Source organism: Drosophila elegans, unplaced genomic scaffold (assembly GCF_018152505.1).
Source record: "Drosophila elegans isolate 14027-0461.03 unplaced genomic scaffold, ASM1815250v1 contig_208, whole genome shotgun sequence".
In the NCBI taxonomy this organism is placed as follows: domain Eukaryota; kingdom Metazoa; phylum Arthropoda; class Insecta; order Diptera; family Drosophilidae; genus Drosophila; species Drosophila elegans.
This window is the reverse complement of record NW_024545578.1, coordinates 18,013,245-18,028,429: the sequence shown is the minus strand read 5'-3', so window position 1 is coordinate 18,028,429 and position 15,185 is coordinate 18,013,245. Positions and strand designations below refer to the sequence as shown.

Sequence of the window (15,185 nt, the reverse complement as noted above, 5' to 3'; positions counted from 1 at the left end):
GAAAGCAATAAAAAGCAGCACGCCGCGACTGCGAATCCAAGTCAAACCGATGGTGTGGGTGGCCCTAAGATGAGGAGGTTTTGTGGGAGGAACTCCTGCTTAACAGCAGCTGTCGCTTCCGTACCGCCCAACCCCATTTGTATTGGCTGCCGCGAGTTGGCCTCGACTGTCTTTCAGTTTCTCACTTCATCAGTTACGCCAAAAAGGAGACTCTACAATAAATTTCGCTGATTGCTTCCGTTCTTTTTTTTTCGGCTGCCCCTTCGCATCTTCGCTGGCTCATTTTTTATGCCGCTTGATAAAGTAATATCCGTTTTAGGTTCACTCCGTTGTAGGTCCTGCCAACTAGACCTGACGGCACTTTGGCGGACTTTACAGTACCCTTAGGGTCCACAGAAAGTGGTAGAAAGTCAGCATTGGGTAGCTAAGGCCAAAACATAAATGCTGAAGAGTTTGAAATTATTTTATACCCTAAAGACGTCACCAAACTCTTAAAAAAAAGCAAACAATCATTGTTAAACGAAACATTTTATGTGCCTCAGATTTTCACCAAGAAGCTTATCCTGATTCATTTAAGTTAAATGGTTTAAAAGCTTTACAGTTCAAATAATTTTCTTTAGCTTTGTTATGCAAGCTAATCAATATTTCATGAAAATAGCAAACACATTGGCAAACACATTGGCAAACACATTGGCATTAAAAACCAAATTCAATTAGCTTTCCAAGTTTACTGAATAGCATTTATATGTTGCTGCAGTTTTACTGAGATAAAGGATAATTAATTTAAAGTGGTTTCGTTGAAACTTATTTTAGATATATCTTTGTTTTTTTGACAATAAATATTAAATAAGAAAATATTTAGTCAACAAAAAAATTGGCTTTATAATTAAATAAAACGCATACAAGAAACAGCATACTAAATAAATATTTAATTTAAATTTTAACAACATTCACACAGAAACAAGCAAAAATCAAGTTAAAACTTAAAGTGATAGTAAAAAGTTATTCATTTCGAGTCGACTTTAATAAAAACTTCAGCAGTACATCAAAAGCCGCAAAATTCCCAGCTCTAACTGAATAATTAAGGGGTATTAACTACAAGGTATACAAAAAATGTCAGTTGCTGCAAGTAATGTTCCAACTTTAGGCTATAATTTGGTGGTCCCCCCCACCCCCCCACCTACCCCTTCCGCTCCCAAAGTGCAGCAGTTTTGCGGGTCTAACACAGATTTGTGGCCTTGGCTGTTTTGGGGGAGAGTTCGGTGGCCCATGGGGCGTATGCGTCATATCAGCACACGCATACGCCGTGTAGGTCAATGCTGTTGGACCAAAACGAGAGCCATTGCCACAGGCGAATGTGTGGGTGTGTGAATCTGACCATGTGTGTGTGTGTGAGTGTGTGCTGGTGTAGGTGTAATTGAAACTTCCGCTTTGGTCAGTTAGCGCAATTTAGCAAGCTGCAAAAAAGTTAGGCACGGCTGAAGTAACAGGCAAAGTGCAAAGTCCATTGCAGCTACTTGGCTTTCATTTCATTTAAAACTTTGGCAAGCCAAAGCCAGCACACACACATGCACAAGTGAGGCGGGTAGACAGGGAGAGTGAAATTTATTTAAAATGATTTATTTCACAACAATTTTCATTAGGTGGCCAACTGCAATGCAGGTTGGCCCCTTTCCCGCATTTCCCACATTTTTGTATCCCCAGCTCTGCACTAATTCACTTTTGCTGATTTCTGTGAAAAAATATGCGAAAAATGCCTTGAGAATTTTGGGTGCATGTGGACGTGAATGTAGCTGTACATGCCCCACTCATGTTTCATATATGAAATAATTATATGTGCGGTCAGCACAGTCTCTGCCAAAAGGCCTCCGACTGGCTGCGGGCAGTGCAGCATTTTTTCCTGGCAGATGCTGGAAAAAAAATCATAGAAAATTTGTGGCACTGCTACATGTTCCATGTTCCTGCTGCATAACTTTTGCGGAGATTTCCCTCAGCAGCGCGGACACGCGCCCCTAGTTTACCGCCCCCAGGGCCTCTGTCATCGTCTGTGCGCAAAATTAGTGGCAAGCGAGATGCAAGCGGAAAAAAACGCCAAAGGAAAACGCGACTGGCTAAAGGTTAACAAGCGTCAGACAGGCCAGCAGCAAGTCCGGGGAAATACCCCCCAGCAACAAAAAGAACTTATAATTTTTTGGCCACCATACAGAAGCCATAAAAATGGCTGAAAAAGAGTCTGAGCCAAAGAGGAATGTTAATGAAAAGCAAGCGTGAAATAAAATCATAAATTTTCCAGCGGGGGAGTGAAAAATGCAAGTTTCCACAGCGAGCTTGTGTTGTTATTATACGGCATTTGTATGCACATGCGAACGAGATGGAGAGTTGGAGGAAAACTTAGAGCTAGGAGGGGGATCGGGATTGGGATTGGGATTGGACTCGGGTGAGTGCATTTGCGGTAAGCCCCCAAATGCATACAATGATAATGTTATACTTGGCGAAAGTGCCAGTATGTGTGTGTGTGGTTTGGCAAGGATTTTCCGCCAGTGAAGTCCTGTCCAGGGTCTAGACTTGGTCAGCTAAGCCGGCGATGAGGAGTTGTCAGAAAAGCTAGGAAGGGTAGGAATGCTGATGAAGTTGATGAGGGTTACAATGAGCAAAAGTGAAAGATGGTCATGAGATGGGATGATATGAGTGTATTTAGGAAAAGTTGAATTAACAACACAAAATTCTTGAGGGAAGGGATACGATGTGTTCCATTTATGTTAAGTCCTGTAATAGATTTGATTTTTTTTACCCATTCGTCACTAAAAAAACTGGAAACTATTCGAAATGTATAACACTCTTTTTAAAATTGTCTTTGTTTACTGAACTTTCATTTGGTTTGAAACTTGGATAACTGTAACCAATACTTATTTTTGCTCGAACCTTTTTTGAGCTTTTAGTTGTCTTTCGTCACCAGGTTAACCCTCGACAAGCTTTTTAAATAAAAATTACTATTTATTTTAATATTGCTTAACTATGCTTTGCGTTTAATAATCGTATATTGTATTAACTTTGTCTTATTCTGAAAACATTTTTAAGTTTTATACCAGTTACTCGTTGAGTAAAGAGTTTTACTGTATTCGTTAAAAGTATGTAACAGATAGAAGGAAGCGTTTCCGACCATCCAATCTCAATATATCTAAAGTAAAAAACATAGAATGTTACTATTTTTCCAGCACTCACAGTTTTTACAAATAACACACGTTAAAAAATTTTAAGTATACATAGGCATAATTTTATCTTTCAATTCTGCCTATTCTATTAGTAGTTTTGCTAAGAACTTTTTACTTACCGCTTCCCCCAAAATTCACCAACCCACTAATAACGACAATAAAGTATTTTAAAAAATGGTGTACATCTTTATTATTTGTTTAACTACTTTTTGTTGAATGTATTTCTTGTTTTGTGGTTGATGCTTTGCTTCATTGATATTTCGCACTGGAATTTCGCTTTTTCAGCCTAGAAAACGTGTGGCAACATAGGCGAAAACAATTCGAGGCGTTCTTTGTTCTAAACTTTAACTAATAAAATGCATAAATCTGTTAACAATTTGTGTGTTTGCTATGCGCTTTGCTGGTGTGCTTACATAAGTAATTCGCTATGATTAATGCTAATCTGATTGTTATTGTTATTTATGCGATTTAGCTATAGCACTTCGTTATAGGAGTTAAAGCCAAGAACCGAGTAACGGCAACATAGTTCTGATTTCAACGCATTTCTCACTATATATGTATATATAGTATATGTGTGTATCGTATGAATGCTCGTGAGTGTATATATAAATTCCATTTGTCGACAATTGCACAACAGTTAAAAGTATAGTAAACAATTAATAATAATGATTTTAGCTATGGCCGGGCCCAAATACGATTTGCACTTTAATTTTTGTGTGTTGATTAACTTGATGTACTTTGTGTGTGTGAGATATCCCTAGCAGTATGCAATAATGTCCTAAATTTGGTATTTAGTTGTTTTTGTTATGTTATGTTTTGTTTGTATTTTGAGTCCAGCTACAAAACGTTGCATAAAGTTGTATAAAAGTTTTGGTATTTCCATTGTTTCCATTTGACTAGCGAGTAAATACAAAAACCCAATCGATCTGCAGGCGACAGTTCAACCCACACACATCGCATATATCTGCGTGTATATAAATAACACTATATAGTATTGTTAGAAACGGCTGCTATAAAATCACTGCCACAGTAGTGGCCATTACTTGTCCCCATAAGACGTAACGTAATCGTTAACTCTATGTATAAGTAATTCATAAGCGCTAATATTCGTTTAATTCAACAAGTCTATGTGGGATCGTCATCTCATCCTCCGACGTTGCCGTGGCGACTGTGACCTCCGCCTCCAACGTTTCCGAATCCTTCACCTCCCTCCTCGTCTTCCTCGGCGTCTTCGTCATCCTCCGCCTCCTCCTCCTCTTCCTCGTCCTCATCCTCATCCTCCTCCTCTCCATCAGACTGCTCGGATCAGTCGAATATGCAGACGAAGATGCGCAGACAGTTCATGCCCACCTTCTCCCAGCAACCCTCCTCCGTGGGTCGACCGTCGTGGGCCAACCTCATCTTCTTGGGATAGTTCTTCGGACTGCTCCGATCGCTGAGGTGCACGGGCATCCTGGCGTACTCCGCGCGGGGCTGGCGGAACTTCTCCAGCAGCTCCGCCTGCTGATCGGTGAGGTTCTTTAGCTTTTTGCCTGCAACAAGAAAAAATATGTTATAAACTACAAAGTCAAAACGAGTTTAAAAGGGTGTAGATATTAAATAAAATAAATCCGATGTTATCGGATTAAATAACAGTAGTACAACGTTACAATTAATAAGATAATGATAATGAATAATACGATGTTTAATTTTAACAAAATCGTTATAAAAATGAATAACTTATAAATAAAGTTGGCATTTCCTGATAGCTGAATGGATTGAAAAACTTAATTAATTTACATAGCTCAAATTTAAGAGAACGTTAGAAAATCAGTTCGTCTGAAAAAAATAAAGCTTTATATAAAACAGATTATTTAAAAACAAACTGATTAAGATATGCGTTTTATAATATGATCTTTAAAATGAGTAATTACAATTCTAGTGGGTTTTTTCTAAAGAAATTAAATTTAATAACTGAAATCTAATCTATTAAAATTTAACAAGATCAAGGCAGTAGTCTGTTACGATATATCCATCAGAGTCAATTCCGTATTGCTCGACAAATGTTTTCAAGCTCTTTAAATATCCTTACATGACTTTTTTTAAATCCAGTTTCTGTTTAGTTTAATGTAATTGTCAGAAAATTTGATATTACACATTTTGTATATTAAGTAGCAACTATTACGACTTTTTCACCTCATAAATAAACGATTTACGCAATGCATTTTATCGCGCTGAGCGATGTAGTTAAATCTTGCTGTGTGGTTCAGTGAACTGCAACAGATAAAACTGTACCACAACTATTTTATTAGGTGACTCACCGTCGAGGGCGTCGCTGATGAGTGATATCTCTGTGGGAGGCAGTAGCTCTAGGCGATCGCAGCAGCGTCGGAACTCGCTGGGGGTCATCCGCAGATACCGGGGCGTTAGGCAGAGAGGTCCCAGGACCGTTCGCCGGTTCTCCGGCGTGGCATCGATTTGCTTGCGGGCGCACTCCGCCAAACTCCACGTGGCCAGGCACTCGAACAGTGTGACCTCCGACCTGAGCTGCAGCGTATCCCGCTTGGCCAGCGTTTCCAGCTCCTCGAATCGCAGATCGCAGATCTCGGGCATCGATAGCTGCAGCTCCGCGTGCATGTCGATCAGCTGCAGCGTGTTGTGCAACAGGGCCACGCCGTAGTCCTCGGTGGTGAAGGGATTCGGGTTCGGAATGAGGTTCAGCTGGGCGCCATCGCCCTCGGCTCCGTTTTCGGTGGACTGGGCGGTCTTGGCGGCCGCCAACTGCTTGGCCGCCGCCTTTGCCTTGGTCGCCTTCTTCCTGGCCAGCTGCTGGCCCGTCTCCTGGGTGGTGATCACCGTCTGGTGCTGGTTGGTCAGCGCGATACCCTGATAGAACCACAGCGCCTTGAAGATGTCCAGCGCGGTGGCACTTGAGATTCTGAGATCAAGCTCCCTAATGCAGTAGATAATCTGGAATATCGAAAAGGATTAAATCAATCATTTTTACACCAATAAAATACTTTTAATGCTAAGAACTTGTTAATTTTAAAAGGTATTAGATATACGTTACGTCAGAGTAAGTCAATATTATTGCAAGTAAAATTATTCGTAGTCTTAAAAATGTTATTATAGACAAACACTTTAGTTCTGTTATAAAGATTGTTAGTATAGTAAATTATCTAGATTTTTCATAAGGCATATATTTAATAAAGTAAACGGAGATACAATTTTATATGTTTAAATCTTTGAATTGTGCTTGTTAGTCTTGGTTAAAAAAATGTATTTAATGTATCTGAATCAAGAAGTCATAGGCTTACAAATAAATATGACTTATTTTATTGTATCTCTCGTAGATAGTATAGCTATTACTCACCAAATCTGGAACGTTAAAGCGATCGGATAGCTCGAGTATCTTGAGCAGGTGCTTGTGATCGCGATAGGGGATGAAGTGTTTCTCCATGTAGCGGACGATCAGCTCGAAGTCGTTCTTGTCCACGTTGAGTATCTGGAAGTGGTTGTCGCTCTTCCGACCGCTGTTCGGACCGGCGTGAATCAGCTTGGCCAGCTCCACGCTCCGCTCGAGCACCGATTTGCGCTCGCACCTGATCATGTACCGGTCGTCCCCGTTGACCACGATGAAGTCAATGTAGGGATTGACGATGATCGGCACGCCTGTGTAGATGTTTGTCTGGCCGCGCGAATAGGCTGGTGGCATCATGTGGGCGGGCGGGGCACTGGGCGCCGGAGCACTCTGAATGGCATCCACGTGGTGGCCATCGGGCCCAAGTCCGAACGGTAGCACCATCCTTTCCGGCTCCCTATCCTCGGTGTTGTTGTTGTTATTGTTGTTGTCTTTAGGATCTGGAATATCCTTTTCCCTCTCCCGACGACGTAGTGCTTTGTGGACCAGGGCTCCCACCAGCGGGAACTTGGCGATGCGCTTCTCCGGGGTGAGCTGCTCCTCCAAATGGCTGCGGATGCGTCGCTGGCGGAATTTGTTGCCGGGACGAGGTGTTAGGCTGTCCCTGTCGTGGAAGGCAGTGAATTTGTTGGAGAACTGAAAGTAGAAAAACAAGTTTGGGTTTAAAAGTGTTTTCGAAACTGAAGGTAAAATATCGTTAGTGTTTTAAAATTTCTTTAAATTTCAAGAAAATGGTATAACAAAAATATGGCCAAATAATAAACCATCAAGCCTATTATTTTAAATTTAAATTAAATTATTATAATTGCAATAATGAGAAGTATTAGAAACGACTTTACACAAGTAAATCATACCTTCTTAATCGTTTTATATTAATCAGATTTAGTAAAGATTTTTGTAACTTATTACAATTTATTTTCAAATTTAAAACGCAATAAGTCTTCAGGACTAAACAACGTTATCATTTCAAGTCCTAAAGCTCACTGTGGCTCTAATTTAAAGAGCTTGAAGAATAGGGTCGATTCGCAAGTTTCCCGAGGGAACTACATTGTTTATCTTGGCCAGTCGATGGATAATATTTACGACCCCTTACGATGGCCAGTTAGTCACGCCGATTTCGCCACGCTTGGAAATCTATACGTGTTTTTAATGAGCGTTGTAAGTACTTTCCCTCCTGACTGATTGATTCATTGGCCCGCTTATCAGTCAATTGGCACACTTCAAAACATAAATCGTTTAGTGTTCCTAACAGCCTTTAATCGCTGATTTTCGCACTCGACAATAAATTAGGCGTACTATCTGAAAGTACATGCCGACTAATTAGCTAACCAGCCGAGCCCCAAACCAATTTCGTTCAATTTCTGGGGGCCGTTTAGGTTAGCATATGTTCTAATCGTTTGATTGCCGCCAACTCGGCTGCAATCCATCATACTATAGCTATAAATCATGTCCCGTATCGAAAACGGGTGCACTGCTACCTATTCGACAGCCAAATTCCGCGCGTGATGTCTTAATTCCCCCTAAAAATACCAGCCAATGATAGGGACAGTTGAGAGTATCGAACCAAAGGAATAGTTAGGTACTTAGGTTGATATATATTATAAGGCAACACACAGGCCACATAAGCTGCACAAAATCAAATTGACAACTATTCAATAATTTTGTACGCCTATTTAATTTCGTTTATTTTAATTTAGTTAAGTCTTAAGAGCCAATTTATTTAAATATAAGTTGTTGCTAGATAAGTAAGTTAAGTCCTTAAAGCCACTTTTATTTAAATTTGAATGCCAGAAAATTAGTTGAAGAATATGGCCATTAAGATATGAACACTAAATTAGCTGTAGCTGTTAGTATGTATTGCATTGGATTGAAAATTATATAAAATATTTCACTCCTATAACTTAAGCAATATTTTCCAAGACTAGGTCACGAGAACCATCGAAATAGGAAGCAGTTAGGGGCAGTTAGGAATGATAAGATTGCCATTTTTATGGCCAATAAAGTAGATATTATAGTTCACAAAACTTAAAAAATTTCCAGCAGTAAAATTATTTATACAAATAAATCGCTATACAATTTTAAAAACAACAGATAAATTTAGCAATTATTATAAAGAATTTTAAAGAGAATCTAATTAATATATTAAATTTATTACACTACCGTTTCCTATTGTGTTTTAATGATTTTTGTTAGAAAAGAAATATGAGCATTTGATTAAAAATTTAAACAATTTTAATGTGTTTCGCGAAAAGTGCTCTTTATATTATATATAAATTTAATGACCTAACTTATAATTAATTAAAATATAAATTGTCATTATAGCCACATTCTCGATTAGATTACAATTTTAAGTATAATTCTTAGTACACAAAGAAATGCCGTTTCTTTAAAAGTAAACACTTATGTTTAAGCGTATTTCAGAGAAAAACATTATGAACTAAAACCTTTGTTCATTTAGAGAGTTTGATTTATAGTTCCTGTTCTTGCTTTTGCTTTAAGTACAATGCAAACAAAATTAATTGTGGCACAGAGAGATTGCGAGCAAATTCGCAGCGGTGCCACAGCACATGAAAAGAGTGTGTGGAGAGTGTTATAAATAATATAAATTATATGGCGATGTTTGAACAGTTGTAAGGAAGTCGGAATCGGGCTTCAAGTGTTGACGACTCTGCGGCCGTAGTTCGTTTCTTTCGAGAGGGAACCGTAACGCCTGATACTCAAATATTTACCCCAGGGAAACTGTGACGACTTGTGATAGTCTGATAGTGCAATAAATAAATTATCGTATGCAAATAAATTTATGGCTGTTCATCGCTCTACATGAGGCTTTATCATCTGCACAGCAACCACATTGGGAGATGGGTTTTATGTACAGCACAGGCGTCGAATTAGCACTTGGGAATGGAGTCACTGGTCGATTTCCTTTTGTTTATCAGCCTGCTCTATATAACCTCTATATATTGTCGAGGGCGTGATTGGGGTGTTTCCATGGCAGAAATCAAATTAGGACCCAGACCTTGTCCAAGCTCGTTCTTGAACTTTACAGCGCACATGTCATTTGATTCACTATCGCAAATTATCATTTATATCATGCACTTCTTACACTTTTTGTTATTTCTGCTTATCGGTCCATGGCCCGTTCCATCAATCAAGCGATCTACTTCGACTTGCCCCTGTCTGCGATGTGTTGGAACCTTTTGATTTATAATTTGACGATCAAATTTTGATTTAATTTCCAATATTGTAAGTCACACACTAATTGGTTGTCCCAAGGTGGACATTCAGTTCTGTATTCTCGCACGATTTCGAACCGAACACTATGAGTTTGAAAAATCGACTGCCATTCAATCCCATTCGCAAACTGCGACGTCGACCGAGGCAGCGGCTGAGGCAGCAACGCTTGGGGTTCTTCGGCGGAATGCGTCATGATCGAGGGGAAATATATATGTATATTTTATATCCCATTCATAAAACAATATAGAACAAGGTGGGAGAACTTTAAAAATTCAGAGAAAATATCTATTTAGTGTTAAAACAATTAATATATTTCATATCCCATTCGTAAAACAATATGGAACGAGACGTAGATTTTTAAAAGTGCACAGAAATGATATAGTTACTTATTTGTTTTTATCGATTAAAGTTGTTAGGAACAAAAATAAATAATTTTTTAAGCAATGTGAGGCAGCGTACATAAAAAATAGTTCTTAATCGTTAAAATGCGAGACTTTCGTTAAGTTTCTGATATTTAGTGTTAGTGAGGTCTTTTATGGTTCTACAAAAAATTCCATTATTCTGTAAATCATAAAAATAAAATATTTTTATTAATATATATTTCCATTTTATGTTTTGTATTCAGACTAATGCTTTGGTGTATCTTTACGACTCAAAGTATTCTTAAGAGGCTTTCCGAATTGACAAAAGGGAAGTCTGCCCGCATTTAACAGAACTTTGAAGTTGCAAAAACCTTAGGGAAGCATTCGAAATACAGGCCGAGCGGAAATGAGCTGAAGTTCTTTGCTTTGCAGCCCTAAGAATCATTCATAACTCGAATTATCAACTCAATTTGGTGGACAAACTGGCAAGCAAATAAATCAATTTGAGTGCCAAAAGAGGCAAACATCGGAGTTAAAGGGAGCACCAGCAGCTGGAGAAGATTTCACTATTGGCTGAACCAATTAGCGCGGCGATTGTGTGTGGGTGGAGGATTTTGGAGTGGGTGGCGTTGTGGGAGTGTCATATTTGACAACTGTAATTGTCGCAGGCGCTTTGTGTACGCACGAAATTCGCCTTATTGATAAGCAATGCAAATACACCAGCGAGAATAAAAAGTACATGCCCACACACATGAGTGGGCGTAATAATAGCAACAAAGGCAGTACAGCAAGGCTCAGCAGAATAGTTATTATCAGCGGCCAAGGCCAGGACAAAGCTGCAAAGCTGCTCGAGTTTGTTTGTGTGTGCACAAGTATTTATGCAGCCAGCGAGGGTTGCCACAGAAGTTGGGGAAGCCAGCTGGCCAGAGCCATCACGATTAGATAAAAATGGTTGGATGGTATTTACTAGCGTTTTTATCGATTTTTATTTATAGACATTAATACTTAAAGAGCCTTTCCACTTGTAGACAAGCTATCATGGACTTACAGACTTGAAAAATACTTTCTACAGCAAAGTTTGTGCTTAAAAAACTTTTTGTTAAAAATTAAGCTTGCCCAATCAATACTTAATTTCATTTCAAATTAATATTATATCCAATTCAGCATTGTTCTGAATTACAAACTAAACCAAAGGCTATAGACTACAAAATTGAGGTGTAATAATAAATGAATTATTTCTGCAGAAGATAATTCGAATAAAACATAGCCACAGTGGCAAATTACAAAACCCCGAACTTCTCGACCTCCCCTTGCCAAGGCATAGGCCACTTTAATGTTTACATATGTTCATATATTGTGTGGGGCTGCTGGAGCAGCGAAGACTGCTAATGAGTCCCCATGTAAAGCGGAAGCTTCGGATGAGAAAAAAACATACGAAAACGCCCAGAACAACAGGAAAAACTGTTAACAGTTAGCACATGAACCTCGCCTCACGGACGACCTTGACACTGGTGGAGTGTCGCTGACAACAGGGCCCACTGTACACAATTTCCCCAACATCAACTCGATCATCGGATCGCTAAAACCCGTTTACGATCGCCGGCCCAAATCAAATATTTGCATTCATAAGGGAAAATTTAATTAGCAGCATCAACAAAGTGGAGCAGAATCGATATTTACCCGAACAGGCGGGAGGCGAAAATGTTTAATTAGTTGAATTTAACATAATTACTCACATTGTTGGTTGCCGGTAAACAGCACGGAATATGCGTACTTCAAAACAAACAATCGAACGAGCCAAAATAGCCGAAAAGAATTCCATGGGAAAGCATTGGAGCCCCGAAACGGAAATCGAAGCCAACCCAACCCATCTTATGCCGGTCCAATTCGCTTCCTGACCAGCAGCAAACTCTACCTGCAATTGCCGCACAGTTCAAAAATAAAACACTTGCCACATTCCTTGGCGGATCAGGAAAAGTTCGCAGCCAGTGCGATGGCTCCGCTATTTATACGCTCCTAATGAGGTGGTTTAATAAAATTAGCCCATAAACAGAGAGCCAAAGTGTACAAGTACAGCGAGATTATGAAACACCACCAAAGGCAAAGCCCAAATCGCAAAGGCATAATACAAGTTCGTTAAACAACTGAATCCATTTTAATTTAGATTATTTACAATAAATAAAATACAAAAAGAAATTGAAAATTTTTGGTGCTTGTTTTATGCTTTGATAATCTTTAGATCATAGGTTTTGCTCAAGGAATATACAGATGTTTAACACCTTATCAGGGTTAGTGAACTCTCTAAATTAAACAGCAATGATACAAATATTTTAAGGTCAAATTAAAGAACCTTTTGTTCGGCCTGCACACGCTTCTCATTCAGCTAAAAAGTTCAAATAAAACTAAAGTTTAATTACATTATCAGCATTTGTTATGAAAATCGAACTGAAAATTCAGCAAGCAATGCGCAATTTTAGACTGTAACAAATGCGATTTGTATCTTGAACTTCCCACTTGAAGCCCATTAACTGCAGTGGTGCGGATGCGTAATTGAATTTGCTACGGACTGCGGCACTGTGGCACCTCCAATCCGTGACTCCGACTGACTCATTCGTGGGCGGGGGCCTGTTTTCTATATGTTATGGACACCGCCGGACAGGACAGCATTTCACAACAGGAAAATGACATCATTTGATTTGATTGCTGGCACAGTGAATGCCGTGAAACGAACACAACAAGAACGGAATTTTGTTATTTGGTCTTGGCCCGGGAAAACTGCATTACTCATCCATCCCCTGCGATCCAGCAATGGAATACAATTCGACGAGACAAAAATGACGAGCTGAAAATCAGACAATATTGCTGTCTATTGCTTTGGCTACGTGCCAAATGAACCAATTGGCATCGAAGTATTAAAATTGATCCAGGGAAAGGTGAGGAATAGCATCAAAACAATTACCTACACAGGAATTAAAAACTCTATCCTACAGACTTAAGCTATATTTAAATAAAGAGACATGTTTGTTTTACATAAAATTGTGTTAAGTTTGTAAAAAAAAATTACCTAAGAATATTATCGATAAAAAACGTGTATAGTTAAAGTAGAACAACAGAGCAAGCACAAAGTTTAGTCTTTGATAAAAGAAAGGCAACTGATGTAAAATTAAACACTTATTTATGAGTAGTGGTTTAAAAATAAATATTTATTTATGTTTTTTATAATCGAAGTAAAACCAGGTATTTTAATCAACAAACACTAAGAGTAATCTCTGATAAGAGAAGTTTAAATATAAACATTGTAGATTTTTTAAAAAATAAATAGGGAAGTCCCAACTTATAATCTATGGAAAGCACAAAATTACTATATAAAATAAAATGTTGAACAGGGACTTTCCAGAAAGCAAAATATTATAAGAATTTAAAATTAAATTTAATGAGTAAAAACCAAATTTTAAAATTAAAATAGGCAAACCAAAGGGGACAAATTCAATTTCCTTTTGCTTTCATTGAAAATCCAATTTTAGAGGACACAAACTTGGCTTGCCACTTGGCAGAACCTGAAGCGAACAAAAGCGACGCCTCCCGAAATGCAAACAAAACATGAAAACGGAAAAGTCGAAAAAAGCGAGAAACTCACCCTCGACACGCAGGAAATTCGCTGGAGGTGGGGACAGAGAAGGAAAAACCCTACGCAACATGTTCCATGTTCGGCGGGGAAAGCAAAGGGGCGGAGGTGGGCTGAATGAAACTGGAGCAGCGGCGAAGGGCAACAGCAAACAGTTGGAACAAATTTGCAATTGCTGACAAAAGAAAGAACAAGTTTTGGGGCCGAAGAGACCTTTGTTAAATGCATAGGGTTTGGCATAGGCCAATAGCCAATATCAAGAGCACGATGGGATTCTGGGGGGGAGGGATTGGGGGTGCTGAGTTTGCTGGCTTCGTTGGGGCAACCAGTTGGTGCCAAGGGCGAAGCTGGGAAATGGACGTGAGGGCTCGTAACAATTGACAATGCGGCGTATGCGCGATGGATGCCCAGCTGATGTTACAATGAAACACTGACACAGTGAACGACTTTCCCACTCACCCACACACATAATTACACCAACAAACACACTCACTCACACACACTGTCGGAATAACTTTCCTTTGAAAAGGCTTTCATTCGCCAGTGTCTGTGTATTTTATGGATACACAATTTATGTTGGCCAATTGCTCGCCTCCGTTTGTATACATCATTTCTTTCTTTTGATTAATTACACACGGTGCCAAAGACTTACCCTAGTTTATGGCATACATTTTGGAACAGCTAGTCCTTAAATTTCGAAATTTATTTGCAAATATTTTTTATATTTTTGTTATATCTATGAACTTTGTCGATTTCCGCCCGTTGCAAGACTTTGATGAGAATTTCTGTTTACGCCAATTTGTTTATGCCAATTTGAGGTCGCTCGCCAGACTCTCCGCCAGCATGGATATACAGATATTTTGGCTAAATAGCACCGACTCGCGTATATCTTTCCGCACCGAGCGTTTTGCGCGCCTCGTGCCAAACGGAATTGGGTAAGGCAGCCAACAACGACAACGTCTCCGCTCGAGAGCCGAAAAGCGTATATACAACAAAATTGGTGCGAAGAGCGCCAAAGCCAAAAATATGAAGCAAAAAACAAGCAAGCAGGCAGGCAGCAGGAAAACATACCGAATTTCCCGGGCTGGCGTTGCCACCGCTCTGATCCATGTCCAAGAAATGGCCCCCATATAGCAATAGTCCTTCCGGAGTAGTCGATTATTCGCTTGCGCTTTGCTTCCGCCTGGAAATACGGATATTTGGCCTGTAGAAAATATATGTTTTTTGAAATGTTTGGCAATTGATGGCAAAACACCAGCTGTCTGGCAACTTTCCACCGGGCCAGGGGAAAACTCTCAGCAGCTTTTCCTCGCGCGCACACACACACACACTCACACACACGTGCGCAATGC

The 15,185-nt window shown here is 39.4% G+C and overlaps 1 protein-coding gene across 1 annotated transcript; it reads right to left on the bottom strand.

Moving 5' to 3' along the window:
* Positions 1 to 4,064: 4,064 nt before the first annotated feature.
* Positions 4,065 to 15,071, bottom strand: LOC108142738. The gene is made up of 4 exons (XM_017266762.2): positions 14,905 to 15,071; positions 6,565 to 7,248; positions 5,513 to 6,161; positions 4,065 to 4,744 (listed from the first exon to the last, which is right to left on the bottom strand). Exons 1-4 carry the CDS (start codon positions 14,941 to 14,943, stop codon positions 4,518 to 4,520), a joined length of 1,599 nt encoding a protein of 532 aa, XP_017122251.1. The 5' UTR covers positions 14,944 to 15,071; the 3' UTR covers positions 4,065 to 4,517.
* Positions 15,072 to 15,185: the final 114 nt, after the last annotated feature.

Excerpts from the sequence above, each read along its gene's own strand:
- LOC108142738 (XM_017266762.2), bottom strand. The coding sequence starts at position 14,943 with ATGGATCAGAGCGGTGGCAACGCCAGCCCGGGAAATTCG. Across the intron at positions 7,249-14,904 it reads ACGCCAGCCCGGGAAATTCG|TTCTCCAACAAATTCACTGC; the intron begins GTATGTTTTCCT and ends TTCTACTTTCAG. Across the intron at positions 4,745-5,512 it reads CATCAGCGACGCCCTCGACG|GCAAAAAGCTAAAGAACCTC; the intron begins GTGAGTCACCTA and ends TTCTTGTTGCAG.